The sequence below is a fragment of the Myodes glareolus genome, chromosome 1 (assembly GCF_982192425.1).
Source record: "Myodes glareolus chromosome 1, mMyoGla1.1, whole genome shotgun sequence".
Lineage (NCBI taxonomy): Eukaryota > Metazoa > Chordata > Mammalia > Rodentia > Cricetidae > Myodes > Myodes glareolus.
The window spans coordinates 126,223,446-126,241,973 of record NC_142026.1 but is presented as its reverse complement, the minus strand read 5'-3'; the positions used below and the strand labels follow the sequence as shown (position 1 = coordinate 126,241,973).

The 18,528-nt window shown below is 40.4% G+C and overlaps 1 protein-coding gene across 2 annotated transcripts in view; it reads left to right on the top strand.

The window, feature by feature from the left end:
* Positions 1–8,282: 8,282 nt before the first annotated feature.
* Positions 8,283–18,528, top strand: part of Ppil4 (peptidylprolyl isomerase like 4) — a 34,207-nt gene continuing 23,961 nt past the window's right edge. The window contains exons 1-6 of one of the 2 annotated variants that reach the window (XM_048425118.3): positions 8,283–8,427; positions 13,341–13,408; positions 13,494–13,558; positions 16,272–16,389; positions 16,893–17,035; positions 18,322–18,418. In XM_048425118.3, the coding sequence (XP_048281075.2) occupies positions 8,358–8,427; positions 13,341–13,408; positions 13,494–13,558; positions 16,272–16,389; positions 16,893–17,035; positions 18,322–18,418 (561 nt within the window). In that variant the 5' untranslated portion in view covers positions 8,283–8,357. Of the gene's footprint in view, positions 8,428–8,531; positions 8,695–13,340; positions 13,409–13,493; positions 13,559–16,271; positions 16,390–16,892; positions 17,036–18,321; positions 18,419–18,528 lie in introns of those variants that run through there. The other variant, XM_048425120.3, reaches the window with a different exon arrangement.

Below are 18,528 nucleotides of genomic sequence, written 5' to 3'. Positions count from 1 at the left end.
AGTGGTATTAACTCCTGAGCCATCTCTCCAAACTCATATTTAAAAATTTTGCATCTGCTAGGAGGGGATTCAGGTGGAGGTAAGAGGCAACATGCTGGGGCCAGGTCTCTGCTTCTCCCACATGGGTTATGGGAATCTAACACGGGTCATTAGACTTGGCGGAAAAACAATCCTAATCGCTGTGAGCCTCAGGGAGGGGCTGGAATATTTGGGCTGGGAAGAGTAGAAATAGCTTTGAGGCTATCAAGAAGCCCTTAGCCATGGTAGGTGATTTCTCCACTGCTGCTTTAGGGTCACCCACACTCATATCAGTAACCTCTCACTTGTGTAAACCCAATAAACTCAATGATTGCCCAGGGTGAACTTCAGTGGAATTATATGTTGGTTTGCCATGGACCTTAGAAATAGGGGGTAGTTGGTCACAGCTCCCCCAGGGAAAGAATTTTCATAATACAGGACTGCATACTAGTTGAGAAGTTTTTTTAGATATGGCCTGTTAGGTAGAATAAGAAAGTTATTTAGTCTTTGGAATAAAATCTTTGCTGTGAGAGAGGACATCTTTCTATTTTTGAAGCCAGTTTTCTCTTACCACCTCTCCCATATACCTTATTTTTAAACCACAGCAAAACTGCTAAGTAGCTAGTCAGACTTGAAGGTCACTGAGGAGGGACCCATTTTGCAAAATCAGCAGCCTGTAAAACCAGAAAATGAAGCCGGCAGTGGTGGTGGTGCCCGCGTTTAATCCCAACACCCGGGAAGCTGAGGAAGGCGGATCTTTGTAAATTCAAGGCCAGACAGGGCTACACAGAGAAGGCCTGTCTTGAAAAACCAAAAAAAAAAAAAGGAAGAAAAGAAGTTAATCTACAGAGACTCATTTGACAGAGTGCTTGAAAGGAAAGCCCCGGGTTCATTCCCAGCACTGACTGGGGTTGCGAAGATGGTACAGCTGATAAAGGCTCTCATTGCCAAGTTTGAAACCTGACTTCAACCCTGGGAGCCAATGATGGAAGGAGAGAATCAACTCTTTGCAAGTTATCCTCTGATGTCCGTGTACCCACTATGGTCCTAGTGCGCACACACACACAAAATGTGTGAATAAAATAAAATGTGAATAAAATAAAAAAAAAAAGCACTGGGTGTGGTAGACCATGACTGTAACCCAGAGTTGGAAGGTAAAGGCAGGAGGATCAGTTTAAGGTCATTCTTGGCTATAATGCTGGACCACATGAAACCTTGTCTCAAAAAAATAAATGAATTAACTGCAATAGACCTGTCAGTCACCTGGATAGGAAAAGCATCCCTCAGGAAAGCTGTCTCTCTGGTCATTGTCTTCTCTTACCCCTTGAGTGTTTCCTTTGCAATGGTTCGTATCTGTCTGTCAACCTCTAGAGTGCACTTTACATTGTAATAGTACATCTACATCCTCATTACGTTGTGTGTCTCTGAATTCTTTTTGACAGAGATAACTGGGGCTAACAGGAGACCAGAATGAGATTCCCCATAACAAAACTAAAAACTGGTCAAATGTTCACTTAACTAACTTCACGACTACTGTGAGATACAGTACATTGTACTCACAGATGGACTCTACAATGAAGCCCTCCTACTTCTGTGGTCTATCTAGAACCACTGATCATTTCAGTCTGTGTTAAACTTCTGGAATTAAAAACAAGTCTAGAGAACTGGAGAGATGGCTCAGCAGTAGAGAGTGTTGCTCTTCCAGAGAATCAGAACTCTGTTCCCAGGGTCCACTATGAGTGGCTTACATCACCTGTAACTAGCTCCAAGGGACCCAAGGCCTTCTGACTTTGCACATGCAGACACAGACACATACATACACACACAAACCATTTTAAAAAATGAATTCAGAGTTCAAGAAAAAAAGACCATGTGGAGTGCAGAATATATGCAAAAGGTCCCAAAGTAGTACATGTGCGTGACAAGGTAGTGGGGAGACAAGGCTGCCTGCTTTGCAGTGGAGCTCTTCCTATTATCAGACAGTCCATTCTTTCTTTCACTGTCTCCACTAGTAGATGAGCTCCAGGAAGAAGTGGTCAAACTTTAAAGCATGGAGCCACCTCAAGTAGACACTTAGTTGGCATATTCTTTGGACAAATAATGAACAAGTAATTAAAGGTGTTATTTGATAATGAACAACTTTACTATTTGTATAGCATGGTTTTCTTTGGATCCTATATATTATATGGATATATAAATCACATTGTTTGAAAAATAAAACTACCACAACTATGAGTCAACAATCCCTCCAGAAAACAAATCACCCAATTTTGAACATATCTTGTTGAAAGGTTCTACTTACTTTCTATCGAGTGGAAAACTCAGTTTGGTTCACCTGACCTTCACATTAATATACAAAATCAAGAATTAACTTGGCAGTTGCTTACCTGACTACTAATAAACCCACCAGTATTTAATGCAGTATGTATTTTGATCTTCTGAATCAGCTCATGTTAGCTGGATTTATTTGAGCACAAAATCCATCCAAGGGTTCGATTTACCTAATATATCCAGCCAGTCTGATTTGGGGCATATTTGATGCACTTTGATCTTTGAAGCAGAAAATATTTGAAACATCTAATAGCTTGGAAAGTAAAGTATGTAAGACACAGAATACATTTTTAATTGATATACTAACATAATATAACAGTGGTGTTTTAATCATTTTCACAATCAAAATTTGAATTTATCATATTTATCATGTTCTGTGATGCAAAGCAAGCTTGCCACTTAAGGGAAATCTGGGGTTTGCTCAGTGTCTGATCAAAATTTCTGGGACAGCATGAGTCATGGGGTTTTTGGCACAACATACTTTACTTGGTGTTTTTCAGAGTTAGCCAACTACATATTTTTGAACTTCCCAAAGACTCCCAGGAGAGAACAAGAGGAAGAATAAGAAAGAAAGCTAAATTTTCTTGTGGTGGGTGGCGGGGTAGGAGATAGCATTATGTCAACTTGACACAAGCTAAAGTCAAAAGAAGAAAGAACCTCAAGAAAATAATTCCACAAGATAGGTTGTAGATAAACCTGTAGGGAGTTTTCTTAGTGATTGATGGGGGAAGAGTTCAGCCCATTGTGGGTGGTGCTATCCCTGGGATGGTCGTCCTGGGGTCTGTAAGAAAGCAGCCTGAGCAAGGCAGTAAGCAGCACCCCTTTCTGGCATCTGCTTCACCTCCTGCCTTCAGGTTCCAACCCTGCTTTAGTTTCTATTCTAAACACCTACAGTAACATAAATAGATTCAGAAGCATAAGCCAAGTAAACCCTTTCCTTTCCAGCTTGCTTTGTTCAAGGTGTTTCATTAGAGCAACAGTAACCCAATGTAAGACAATTTTCAAAGTTATCCACAAATATTACTTCATTTTTTTCTAAGAAATTTAAAAACTGCTTTTACTGTAATCCTATTGTCCCAGTGTTTAGAAATGAAGATTTTTGTTTATTGAGGGTCTCACTATGCAGCTCTAGCTGGGCTGGAATTCTCTATGTAGACCATGCTGGCATGCCTCTACCTCTCAAGTGCTAAGATTAAAGGCATGTACAACCATGCCTGACTAGAAATGAATTTTACTAGCTCTAGTGATAATGTGCCATATTCATAATTGACTAATAGTAATAACATTGTAGGTCCATCAAAATAGCTCAGCTGGCAAAAGTACTCGCTGTACAAGTCTGGTGACTTGAGTTGGATACCCAGAATCCAGGGAGCGGTGGAAGCAACAAACCGTCTTTGCAAAACTGTCCTCTGATCTACACAAGTGTGCCATGACACATACTGACCCACAGACATACACAAGATAATAAGACTTCAAAAAGAAATGTCTTTGTCTCTTTCCAACGAGTTTTATTTAGGTTGTTTACTTGAACATGGGTTTGTTTACAAGGCATGAACACATTACCAGTGGTTACATCATTGAAAGAAATGTCTCTCCCATCAATCATTAACTATATATAAATTTACAGGGAGAGGAGGAGCCCTGTGAACCCTTCCCTTTTATGACAGAGTGTTTATGGACCCAAACATGAGGAAGTAATCACAGCTGCAGTGAGTTCAGCAATGCTACAGCCATGTCACGCCTGAAGACAGCATTCCACACTGCTCCCTCATCCCTTCTTCCAGCTCTCACATTCCTTCTTCCCCAGTGTCCCTGAGCCTTGGGGGACTGATACAGATGTCCCTAAGGCTGTTTTTGTTGTATCCCATAGGTTTTGGTATGTTCTATCCTCATTTTCATTCAACACTAGGAATTTTTTTAAAAAATTTTAGCAACTCATTCATATTTGAAATTTTTAATTTCTACTTTGTGAATTTAGTTTCTGTTGCTTTCTAGCTTGCATTCCATTATAGTCAAAAGAATACAGAGTTATTTTAGTTTTTCTGTATTTGGTCAGATTTGCTTTGTGTCCTAATACATGATCTATTTTAGAGAAAGTTCTACAGGCTGCTGAGAAATGTATCCTGTAGTGTGTGGATGGAAGGTTCTACTCTTTTGTGCCCATTTGATCTATGATGCTCTTTAACCATAATATTTCTCAGTTTTCCTAAAGATAAGCTGTCTATTGATGAGAGTATAGGGTTAAATTTATGACTTTATGAATTTGGGTTCACCTGTGTTCAGTGCATTTGTTTAAAACTGTAATGTCTAGAACAATTGTTCCCATAATCAATACAAAGTAACTTCCTTTGTCTCCTCTGATTAGTTTTGAAGTTTACTTTGTCGGATAGTAGAATAGCAATGTCTGTTTGTTTCCTAATTCCATTTGCTTTGAATACTTAACCTCTATCCTTTCATTCTAAGATAAATTCTGTTCTTGATGGAGGTGTGGGGCTTGGAGGCAGGAAATAGCGGATTCTTTTTTTTTAATATTTATTTATTATGTATACAACATTTTGCCTCCATGTATGCCTGCAGGCCAGAAGAGGGCGCCAGATCTCATTACAACATGTGGTTGCTGGGAATTGAACTCAGGTCCTCTGGAAGAACAGTAAATGCTCTTAACCACTGAGCCATCTCTCCAGCCCAATAGCGGATTCTTTTTCCTTTCTTTCTCTTTTTTTAAAATACAAATCTGCTAGTCTTTTTGGTTGGGCAACTGAGATCTCAGAAAAGGCTGTATTAATCTCTGTCACTTAAGACTTTATAAAGTGTTTTCCTAATCCTCATTTGTTTATCTGCTGTTGTAGCATCTTTCACTTGCTCTCCTGTATTCTCTTTAATGTGTATCATTTTACATAGTCTGAAGAATTTCTCTTCCAATATTCTCTGAAGAGCTGGCTTAGTGGTCATAATTCCATTTACCTTTTATCATGCAATATTTTTTAAAGATTTATTCATTTTGTTTACAGTGTTCTGTCTGCATGTATGCCTGCAGGCCAGAAGAGGGCACCAGATTTCATTACAGATGGTTGTGAGGCACCATGTGGTTGTTGGGAATTGAACTCAGGACCTCTGAAAGAACAATCAGTGCTCTTAACCTCTGAGCCATCTCTCCAGCCCCCCCCCCCCTTTTTAGAGTCTGTGCTTATTGATCATGCAATATTTTTGTTTCTTCATCATATAGTTCTCCATAAGATAGTTGTCCTGGGTATAGTAGTCTGAATTTGCAGGCATGGTCTTTCAGAACTTGAAATACATTCCATACCTTTTGGACTTTTAATGTTTCTGTTGAAAACTAAGCTATTATTCTATTGAGTTTGCTTTTAAACCTGGTGGGTTTTTTGTTTCTTATGAGCTCTTGATACACTTTCTTTGTCTTGTATAGTCAGTGTTTTAACCATAATACTATAGTAATTTCTTTTCTGATCCTACTTGGTGTTCCATAAGCCTCTTGAGCTTGGGTATGTTTCTTTCCTTCATTAGATTTGAGAACTTTTCTGCTATAATTATATTGAACTATTATAATATTATATATAATTATATTGTTTTTATGATGGGGTTCCCCTATGTCTCTAACTCATAGTAGCTTCATTAATAAGTGGAACATAAATAAATCCAGTGACTGATTAGCCTCCTGCACAGTTAAATCTACATGTGTTCTAGCCTTTCTCCCATGACTATCTAAATTATAAAGTGGCCACAGGTTCAGCGTTTTGGATTAGACCCTTCCAAATGGGACCAAGCAGGCTGTAGATAAATTTATTTTTCTTTACTAACTTCTATTTCCTTGTAATACAAGGAAATACACATGCTCGGTGAACACTTCTAGCCCTGTAATTGTTTCAAAGGACATTTTTTAAAACTTACCTTTAAAAAGTCTTTTCCCCTCATATTCCTGTATATCCCTATGATCCATCATATCAGGTCTCTGATTTTTACAAGTACATGTTAAAACAACATAAAAGTGAAAAATGTTTGACTAGAAAAGAGTGTAATAAACTACGGAAGCATGTTATCAGCATCCCAAAAGATTAGTTTTGTTAAGTCTCCTAAGTTAGAATGTTAATAAGGAGAAATTTAAGGATTAAGCAGATGGTCCTGATGATGCAAGAGTCACTTCTAGGAAGCACATGGCGGAAGGCGGTGGTCCTCTGACCACCACACTCATGTTCTCACACAGGCACCCTCATTCATCATCATTTATGCCCCGGCAATGCTGAAGCATGAATGGGCAGCCCGTTTATGGCAGTTCTCCAGTTGTTCCTATCCTGGGCAGTCCTAGATGCTTGTGCTATTGTCATACCTGTTATTCCTTATGCTCTGGTCTCTTTAAGAGCTAACCATGCCCACTCCCCAGCCACTTCTGACCTTCCTCGTTGCCATCTTCCCCTGTCTTGTGTTTGTCTCTTGTCGTGTGCACACGTGTCTCTGTTTCTCTCTCTGTTTCTCTCTTCTTTAAGCAATAAATGTCTCCCTCTTCTTTAAATAATACTATGTCCTGTGAGCCTTTTATCCGACATAACCACCCGCCTGACTCCCCCGGCCGCATGGCGCTGCCACCTTGGAGATCTTGCAGGGACCCACGGCCATCGGACTAGCAGCTGCTCTGCGAGCCTGCCAGGGAACACACCTGCCTGTTTTTTAAAGAACAATAATACCCAGGTTCCACAGTTTTCCTTTGTGCTCTCTATCCAGCATATTTTGAGCCTCCCTTTTCACCTTATCCCGTGCACTCCTCCAAGCAGTGCGGACTTCAGGTATCTGCCATCTTTCTCATAACATGGCCAAAATATCTCAAGTGCAGTTGCTGTAGCCTATAGTTTACTTCCTTCTGTAGATGGAGATGTTTCTTAATGTCATCGTTGCACCGCTGGTCTCTTCATGTGATGCCTACAATCCTCCTGAGACATGCCATCTCAAACATATTCGAGTTGCTGTTCTGAGGAGTGTTTCATTGTCCAGGTTTCGGAGTTGTAAAGAAGGTAGCTCAAGACAAGTGTCTCATAGACTTGTAATTTTGTTGTCGTTATGTCTCTTGCTAGAAAGCAGCCCTCACTATCCCTAACTGCTTCTTGACGTCTGAAATAGTTCACTCCTTTGAGTTGAGGTTTCTGCGCAGGTAGACAAAGTTGATTGTTTGCTTGAGGTTCTGATTCTTTATTACAATGTTAAAATCCTTGTGCGCCCCCTTCACATGTGCTGTATCTCAGTTTTCTTCATTTTTACTTTCATACCAAGGGTTTCACTGACTTCCATCACTCTATTTACCATGGCCTGTATTGACTTTCAGCAAGTAGTGCTGTATCGTCAGCAAAAGGCAAGTTACTGATTCGCATGCCACCTATCTGCACACCTATGCACAGACACCCTCCCAACAAGTAAATATTAAAATGTTTAAAATCATTATGTATAAAAGACTGACGCCTACTGAATTCTGTTTGTCGCACAAAATAATTCCCTGTACTGCTAAACCCTGTACAGTCCTCAGCTACACAATAGGTTTGAAAAAAAAAAAAACAAAAACAAAGCTTGTTAGTCACTTTTCCATGCAGCAACAGATCACTTGTAGCCTGGCGTTTTAGCAGAGCTTAGAGACTATGGCATCCCCCGGGCCTCCTTTTACAAGAGCAAGGGTAGACCATGCCACGGGTATGGCGCCCTCCCTGCTCTCGAATGGATATAATATTCCTATAAAATGGCCCTCGAAGGGTACAGGCTTTTATACGGGTCACCAAGGGGTAAGCAGAATCTCCCAAAAGACTCCGCAGGCCGAATGACAGCCCGCGCCGATAACAGCAGCAGAGCCAAACGACGCTCAGCAGCTGCCGGAAGTTGCGCTACCAGGAGGGGCGACGGCGCCCGCGGATGACGCCACAAACGTCGCACAAGTCGTGACGTAAGGCGCAGCTGCGCGCGGGCTACGCCTGTCATTGCCGGGGGTTTGTTCCTGAGGAGAAGCCGGCGCCATGGCGGTTCTCCTGGAGACCACTCTGGGCGACGTGGTTATCGACTTGTACACCGAGGAGCGGCCGCGCGGTGAGGCCCGCGTCCTCCGCGCCCTGGCGGGGCGGCGAAAGTGTGCGTGCGTGTGTGCGTGCGTGCGTGTGTGTGTGCGTGCGTGTGTGTCTACAACTCGCTTCCGCTGTGGTCCTCCTGGAAGGACTTTGGCTTGTGGGGGTGGGTGAGGTGGCCTGCGTAGGCGAGGCCCCTGGCTTTCGTTCACCCGCTGTGCTTTCTTTCCTCGTGAGAGGAAAAAGAGTTAAATACGGCTCGATGTGCCATCATTTGTTATGGTGAAAGCAGGTAGGATGCATCTCGTTTTCGGGAGGGTGGCCGTCGCCAGGGGTCAGCTAGAGTTTAGGTGTCTCACCTTTTAGAGTCTGCTTTTCCACTGAGGGAGAACTAAGCGGGCCCCAGTTTTAACTTAAGAGTCCTAGGCGAAGGCTGTGTACGTTGCTATGGAAAATAGAGAGGTGAGTCGTCCCTAGCGGGGTTGGGAAGAAGTCAAGCCGAAAAACTAACTCTTTCAAAGATGAGTGGCATTTAAGGTTTTCTTAGCAAATTGGAAGTTTCCTGGAACACTTGGCATAGCTGGAAGGAATTGATAAGCGGAGTGAAACAGTGCTGCTGACTTCCAGTCAGGTCAGATCCTGGTAAGTCAGGTAAGCCAGTAGTCTTATGTGCCTTGCTGACGACGGTCGCAGCATCGGAAGGTTTTAGAAGCAGGATTATAGTGTGGCACACTGGCCTTGGAAAGAGTATTGGCAGCTGTGTGGGGACCGTAGCCGCTGGGAGAATTGGGAAGCCAGGAGAGATTAGCTGCAATCAGTACCCTTCCCCTGCAGAATGCAGAGCTCCCCGAGAAGGAAAGGAGCTGCGGTACTGCACAGACACGCCTTTCCCCACGCTCAGCTCTTAGCTCCCTCCACCCTCAAACACTTCACTTGCTCCTGCAGTCTTCCCGCTTCTCACTGTTGCCCACGTTCCTCTCCACACTTATCCTTCCGGCAACTTCCTGAGTATGCAGATCTCCCAGAAACCACGGGCTCTTCCCTGCAAGGCTCTGAAGATCAACGTTAATCTGTTTCTTGTATTCTGCCTGCAGTGGATTCATAAATCACAATGGCAGTCATTCTATTAGAATATATACTTCTCTGTCTTGGAACTGTGTGCCTGATTGCGTCCTCTCGGTTATGTGCTGCAAGGAGAGTAGGAACTGTACCTGAACATCTCCATTATCTCAAGAACATGGCGTGGCATCTGCCCCTCTGAGAACATGCACTAGTGCTTTGCTGCAGCGAGTAATGCATAAGAATGTGTTGTTTTTGCTTACTGCTCTGTCAAGGAATAGAAACGCAATTCAAGAGAGCTTAAAGTGCCCAGTTGCCTTCTGTTACTGGGATAAACTTGGATACATAACAGTGGCCAGATCTGAGGGCTCCAAGGATGCTCTATGCAATTGGAGTTTTTCTTTTCCCTCCAAGACAGGGTTTCTCTGTGTAACAGTCTTAGCTGTCCTGGAACTCGCTCTGCAGACCATGCTGGCCTCAAACTCACAGATATCCACCTGCCTCTGCCTTCTGAGTGCTGGGATTAAAGGTGCATGCATGCACCACCACCACCCAGCATAATTGTATTTTTATCTCTTGATTTTGCGTTTCCTTTTCTTTGAGCTCCTTTGTGCACTCCTGAAGTGGAGACAGTTGACACACGTCCTGAACAAGCAGGGATTCTGCAGAGAAAGCTTGGGACACCAACAGTATATCTGCTCGTGTCGACATATTTGAAGGAGAGTGACTGGACATCTCATTATGTGTATACTTACTTAGTAAGCATATCCACATATCCAGATTTCTTTAAAAAAAAACCTTTTAATTGCTGAAAAAAAATTTAAGCCAACCAGACATGTTAGGGCACACCTTTAATTCCATAAGCAATTTCCTGGGCAACCATGACTACACAGAGAAACTATGTTCGGAACAAAAACTTAAAAAAAAGAAAAGAAAAGAAAAAATTTAGGCAAACAGAAGTAAAGATGATTAGTAAATGAAATTTTAAGTACCCATGACCAACTTTGTTACTAGACATCAACACATAGCTAATTTTGTTTTATTACTGTACCCCCTACCTCCACTGGATTTTTTAAATCTGAAATTACTTCAGTATATACCTATAAGAGAAAATAACTGAAAGTGTAACTGGAGCCCGACACAGTAGCACATGGCTGAGAATCTAGCCCAGGCCCTCCTGCATGCTAAGCACTGACACTGAGCAGTGTCTCCACCTTTATCTTTCTCATTTTTTTATTCTCTGCCAGTCCAATTCTCTTTCTTTTCAGGATTTTTTTGGGGGGGGGGAGTGGGTGTTTCAAGGAAGGGTTTCCCTCTGTAGCTGTGGCTGTCCCAGGTCTTGCTCCGTAGACCAGGCTTGCCTTAAACTCAGAGATATGGCCCAGCCTCCTGAGTGCTGGGATTAAAGACATACACTACCACTGCCCAGCTCTCTTTTATCTTTTTAAAAATATACATTTTACTTATTGTTTTCTGTGTGTGAGAGAGTGTGCATGTGTGCGTGTGTGCTCTTGCAGATTCTTCAAGGCACTCCCGTAGAGGTCAGAGGACAACTTGGGAGTCCATTCTTCTGCCATGTGGGTTTCAGGAATCAATTGCAGGTCATCAGACTTGACAGTAAGCTCCCTTATCCACTGAGCCACCTCACCAGTCTCCAAGTTCTCTTTTTCGTTATATTTTTAATTGATACGTAAAATTGTTGTATCTATGATGTACCATGTGTTAATATATGATATAATCAAATTCTTTTAATGTTTACCTTAGGATGTTTAATGTTTACCATGTAGTCTTCTAATTTTCCCAACTATAAACATTCCTTATTTTGAATCCTTGTGGCATTATAAAACTACCTTTAAAAAAATCATTTTACAGAGCCAGATGTGGTGGTATGTGCCTTTTACCTTGGCACTTAAAGCAAAGGAAGGTGGATCTCTGAGTTTAAGGCCAGCCTGGTCTCCAAGGGAGTTTACAGGACAGCCAGGGCTACACAGAGAAACCCTGTAGTTTAAATAGTAAACAATTTGCTATTTAAATAACATAGATAGTATTATTAGAAATACCTAGTGTTGTCATTATTTCATGTTTAATTGTAAGGATCTTCATTGTTTTGTTTTTCCTGTCAGCTTTTGAGACTGTCTTATTGTATATCCCAGACTGATATTTTTTTGTTTTGTTTTTTGTTTTTCAAGATAGGGTTTCTCTGTAGCTTTGGAGCCTGTACTGGAACTAGCTCTTGTAGAGCAGGTTAGCCTCGAACTTACAGAGATCCGCCTTCCTCTGCCTCCCAAGTTCTGGGATTAAAGGCATGTGCCACTACTGCCCGGCTTCCCAGACTGATCTTAAGTTCATTTTTCTCCTGATTCTGCTCAGGCATATGCCATCATACCTGGTTATGACACTAGTTTCATAAATATGAATTTATTGAGGGCAAAGAATCTCATGTATGTTACTTTCTGTCTAGTTTCTTAGTGCCTTAAGGCCATGTTAGAATGTATCTCTGTGATTAGTCTGTGAGTTCTTCAAGGACATGAACCATAATCTAATGATGTTGGTGATGGTAGTGCCAAGCCATCTAGAGGGCTGCATTAGTTACTCTTCTGTTACTGTGATGAAACACCACGACCAAAAGTGGTTTATGGAAGAGTTTGTTTTGGGTCACTGATCCAGAGGGGCGTTTCATAATGGTAGGACAGGCATGGCAGCATTTGGCTGGGTTAGGCGGCTGAGAGTTCACATCTTTAGCAAGCACACCAAGCACAGAGAGTGAACTAGAAGTGGGCAAGTAGGAACACTCAAAGTCTCCCTCCAGGAATGAATTTCCTTTGGCAAGGCTTCCATCCTTAAAATTCAGTAGCTTCCTCAAACAGTGCCACCGTCTGAGGACTAAGTATTCAAATGCCTGAGCCTATAGAAGACATTTCAGACCACCCCAAAAGTACACAGTAGATGTTTATTGAATATGCAGGTGAATTTATATGAGAAAGATTGTTCACAGTAAATAAATATTTTTGCAAAGCCCCTCTTTTTTTATGTGCTATTGGGGATTGAACTCAAAACATCAGGAATGCTTGGTAATTATTCTAGGTGAGCTATACCCCTAGTCTGTGAAATACTTAATTGTAAAACAAACAAAAGTCCTGAAGGTATTTGGTTTTTCTCTAATTTACATAATCTACATTCATTTTCATACATCCTGCTAGGTTTCCTTTTGTCATAGCATTATCTGTACCTTCCCCTTAAAAAACAGTCTATAAATAACAGTTGCTTATTTCCTCCATTAGCTCTGATGTCCAAAAGTTTGTAAGAAAATAAAATGGTATTTAAAATATATTACCTTTTGATTTTTCTTTATTTTTGAGACTTTCATCCGCATATACATAAATCCCATTTCCTCTCCAACTCCTTCCATGTCTCCTTCCCAATTTCATATCTAGCTAGTACTACCCATGTGTGCATGGATGTGGAACCATTCACTGCATGGCAAGCATACCAGTGACTATACCTTCAAAGAAGAAGTTGACTAGTAGAAAACAGTAGTACCCCTTTTCATGGCTTTGGACTTATTTTTTTCTTCTAACATTTATTTATTTATGGTGTATATGTGAATGAATGTGTACCACAGCATGCTTGCAAGGGTCAGAAGACAACTTTGGGGAGTTGCTTCTCTCTTTCTGACATGTAGGTTCTAGGAAGCGAACTTGGGTTTTCAGGTTTGGCAGCAAGCACCTTCACCTACAGAGCCACCTTACCAGAACCATGGTTTTCTCTTAATGAAAATGTAAATGTTAAGATTAAATTGTACTAATTATGCTTTTACAAATTTGTTTAAAACTGGATTTTTGCTTTCCGGTAATAAATTTAGTTTTTACTTTCTTTCAGCATGCTTGAATTTTCTGAAGTTGTGCAAAATAAAATATTACAATTATTGCCTTATTCACAATGTACAGGTAAGTTGGTAGATATAAGTCATGCTCTTTGTTATTGGAAACATCTAGCAAACTGTGAATTAATGAATAATTCTGTATATTATAGAGGGATTTTATCATACAAACAGGAGATCCTACAGGAACTGGCCGTGGAGGAGAGTCTGTATTTGGGTAAGTTCTTATGTAAATATTTTAGTTAGGGTTTCTATTACTGTGATAAAACACCATGATCAAGAATCATACTTGGGGAGGAAAGGGTTTATTTATTTCTGGTAATACTCCATTACTAAAGGAAATCAGGACTGGAATTTAAGGCAGAAACTGAAGCAGAAGCTATAAAGGAGTACTTCTTGTAAGTGGAGACTGCTCTTTCATTTCCTGGCCACCTAGACCCAAATAATCACGCAGAAACCATATTAATTACAACACTGTTTGACCAATAGCTTAGGTGCATTTCTAGCTAGCTCATATCTTAAATGAACCCTTTTCTATTAATCTGTGTTTTGCTATGAGTCTGTGGTTTACCAGGCAAGGTTCTGGCGTCTGTCTCCTTCAGCAGCTACATGGCATCTCTTTGACTCCATCTACTCTCTATCTCTGTTCTGATTTCCCACTTGGCTTTACTCTGCTAAGCCATTGGCTAAAACAGCTTCTTTATTAACCAATAAAACATATTCACAGCTCAGTGTACTTTCTTATACAACCTGGAACTACTTGCCAGGGATGGCACTGATTTCCTATGAACTGGGCCCTCCTACATCAATCATTAATCAAGAAAATGTTCTATATACTTGCCTACAGGTAATCTGATGAACCCATTTTCTCAATTTAGGTTCTCCTTTCCAAATAATTCTTAACTCTAGCTTGTGTCAACTTGATTAAGGAAAAAAAAAAAAACAAAAAACCAAAACATCATCACCACCACCACTACCAACAACAACAAACCAACGAGGACAGTATATATGTATGTATGAACTCAATCTCTATCAAGCTGAGGATGGGCTTGAATTAGTCTTCTTGCTTCTGTTTTCCAAGTTCTGGGATTAGAGGCATGCACCATTACACCTGGCTTAACATGCTTGTGCATTCTATACATGTATTCTCCTGTTTGAGCTATGCCCCTTCCCTCTTTTTACTTCTCTGTTCTTTGATTACTTTTGAGATAGGGTCTTACTTGTAGCCCAGACTAGCCTAGAACTCACCATGTAGCCTAGGCTTGGCTCAGATTCAAGATTCTTATGTTTCAACTTCCTAAGTTTTGGGTTATAGATGTGCGTCATCACTTCTGTCTCAGATGATATTATTTATTTGGTTTTATGAGATAGTCTCATCTTAGTTCAGGCTGTTTTGGAATTCATTGTGTTGCCCAGGCTGGTTTCAAACTTGTTACAACCCTCCTGCCTCCCAAGTACAGGTTTATATGTGTATTTACTTAGGTATTCATTAATTCATTCTTTTATTGTGTGTATGTCTGTATGGACATGCATGCCATGAGTAAAGATCGGTACAGTTTGTAGGAGTCTGGTTTCTCCATCCACCATGTGGATTTTGAGGATCAAATTTAGGTCATTATGCTTGGTGGCGTGCACCTTATCTCCTGAGAGCTCACAATCCTACTTCTTTTATTTTTTTTAAATTAATTTTTATTTGTTTATGTGTGTGTGTATTTTCATGGAGATCAGAGCACAAATTGAAGGGATCATTTCTTTCTACCATCTGAATTCTGGGGCCCTAACTCCAGCTGACTGACTTGGTGGCAAGCACCTTTATCATTTGAGTCATCTCAGCAGCCCTCTTTATTTATTATTTATTATTATTTACTTACTATGTATTTAGAAGTCTCACTGTGTAGCCCTTGCTAGCCTGAATCTCAGACTTTAATTTGGCCCACCAACTCACATATAATGACATGGAGACTTAGACTTATTAATTATGAAAGCTTGACCATAGTTTAGACTTTTTCCCACTAGCTCTTTTTTTTTTCTTTTTTCTTTTCTCTTTTTCCTTTTTCCTTTTTCTTTTTTTGGTTTTTCAAGACAGGGATTTTCTGTAGCTTTGGAACCTGTCCTGGAACTAGCTCTTGTAGACCAGACTGACCTCGAACTCACAGAGATCCGCCTGCCTCTGCCTCTCAAGTTCTGGGATTAAAGGCATGCACCACTACAGCCTAGCTCTTATAACTTAAATTAGCCTGTTTTTATTAATCTACATTTTGCCCTGTGGCTCGGTTACCTCTCTTCTGTACTGTATGTCCAACTTCTTCAGTGCCTCCTGGTGTCTCATCCTAAGTCCCCTCTGTCTGGAAGTCCCACCTATTCTCTCCTGCCTAGTTCTTGGCTATTTAGCTCTTTATTAAATCAATCACAGTGATGCATCTTCACACAGTGTAAACAAATATTCTGCAACACCAACTGACATTGAACTCACAAATATCTACCTGCTTCTGCTTCCCAAGTGCTGGGATTAAAAGTGTATGCCATCATGTTCAACATTTTATTTTATTTTACTTTTTGGTATTTCTAGACAGGGTTTCTCTGTATAACTTTGGCTGTTCTAGAATCCACTCTGTAGACTAGGCTGACCTGGAACTTACAGAGATCTGCCTGCTTCTGCCTCTTAAGTGTTGGGATAAAGGTGTGCCACCACCACCAGCTTTTCATTTTTAAATAAGAACGAAGTATAATTGTTGTACTTCATGTTAAAATATCATTCAAATTCTAAGGTAGTTCCCTAGGTTCTGAGAATACCTGTAAGAAAAAGGAATATTTGAATCATAGTGGGATATCTATAAAAGACACAATAACACTGTAAATAAATAATAAATACTGCTATACTATCTGTATTTCATTTTGAGAGTATTTATAACTTTATTGTATACTTTCAGACAACTGTATGGTGATCAAGCAAGCTTTTTTGAGGCAGAAAAAGTGCCAAGGATTAAGCACAAGAAGAAAGGCACTGTGTCCATGGTGAACAATGGCAGTGATCAACATGGATCTCAGGTTAGAACATGGATGGGAGATGAGCTTTGTTTAGGTTTGAAGAACTGGAAGGAGCCTATGAAGTTTTCTTTTTAAGTTACTCAGCAATGAGAGAATATACTAAAGGACATTTTTAAGGGAGAAATACCAGCTATTTCTTTTCTACATTAAAAGGGAAGGGGGGCAGAGAAATGGCTTAGTGGTTAAGAGCACTAACTGCTCTTCCAGAGGACCCAGTTAAATTCTTAGCACCCACAAGATGGTTCACAATGAAACTCCAGTTCCAATGCATCTGATGCTCTTTTCTAGCTTTCATGAACACTGTGTACACATGTGCCCATGTCTTGTTGATCAACGGAACATCTGTGCACCTGTTGATACACACACAGTCTGTGTTTTTTATTTAGTTCTAGAAATAATTGATACAGTAAATATAGAGTCTTTGTGTTGTTTTCTTTAGAGTTATAAGTGATTTCAGAGTTACATATTTTTAAAAAATATTTATTATGTACTCTTCGGTCTAGTTTCTTATTACTACAGGAGAAAATCTAGATTACCTTGATGGTGTTCATACAGTGTTTGGTGAAGTGACAGAAGGCATGGACATAGTTAAGAAAATCAATGAGACCTTTGTCGACAAGGATTTTGTACCATATCAAGATATCAGGTATGTTTACCTTTCCTATCTTAATATACTAGAATGTTTTAACACTGTGATGTTGAACATGGCATGGATGAGACTTCTATACATAGAACTAAAATCTCAGTGTCTTTTATTTTCTGTGATAAAATACTCTTAAAGTAATTTAAGTGGTGGTGATTTATTCCTTTAATCCCAGCACTCAAGAGGCAGAGGCAGGCAGATTTCTGTGAGTCTGAGGCAAGCTCCAGGACAGCCAGGGCTACACAAAAACCCTGTCTCAAAAAAACAAAGTAAAATAAAATAAAATAAAAAGCAACTTAAGGAGAAAAGGGATTATTTCAGCTCACAGCTCAAGATTGTAGTAGGGATAAAGTAAGGGTGATTAAAGTGGTGAAGCAGAGCAAGGAATGCCTATGCTTAGCTCCCCCTCTCCTTTTCTGTCAGTCCAGGGAGATGAGGTGGTGCCTCCCATATTCAGGTGGATCATCTCATCCCTCAAGCCAGTTAGTGGTGGTGCATGCCTTTAAGCCCACTACTTGGGAGGCAGAAGCAGGTGGATCTCTGATTTTGAGGCCAGTCTGGTCTACAGAGTGAGTTCCAGGACAGCCAGGGCTATACAAAGAAACCCTGTCTCTGGGTGGAGGGAGGGGAAGGCAAAGAAAGAAAATTCCACACAGGCATTCTCACAGATCACTTTAATCCAGACTCCTTTTCCAGGTGTTTCCAGATCCTGTAAGGTTGACAATTGAAATTAAGCATCACAACAAGTTCCAGAATAATTCTATAGTGTGAATTAATATGAAAACATTAGAATCTCATGAAAAGGAGCTTTTATATTTTTTTCTCTTGCACTAATTATTATATTGGTAAGAATTACTCTTGTTTAAGTTTATTTTTTTCCAGAGTCAGGTTATTAAAAAAATTAGAGCACAAGTAACAAGGTTTAGAAATGTACTTTTTTCCTTTTCCTCGTTCTTTCTCGTTTTAGTTTTTCACGTGTGTATTTTGAGGCAGGGTCTCACTCTGTACCCCACCTTACTTGGAGCTTTGTCTCTAGCTCAGGTTCTCCTTGACCCCCTGAGTGCTGGGGGTTACAGGTGCCAGCTATCATGCCCAGCTTAATTTACGTCATAAAGTAATGTGGAGCAATGATGCTGAAGGAAATGTGGTGCTGCTCATTATAAAAGTATACTTTATACACCCATGCACTGTGGAGTCTTTGGACATTAGAAATACTTATATGTTAAAGTCTGAAAATAAGTGTGGATTCTGAAATAAATGTAACATTTAACTTGGATTTGTTTTGTAAGGATAAATCATACAGTGATTTTAGATGATCCGTTTGATGACCCTCCTGATTTATTAATTCCTGATCGATCACCAGAACCTACAAGGGAACAATTAGATGTAAGTAGCATTTGGTGTTGTTTGTTTGTTTTCTTTCTTTTGAGACAGAGTCTCACTAGTTAGTTACTAGCCTGGAATTTTGCTGTGTAGACCAGGCTGTCCATGAATTC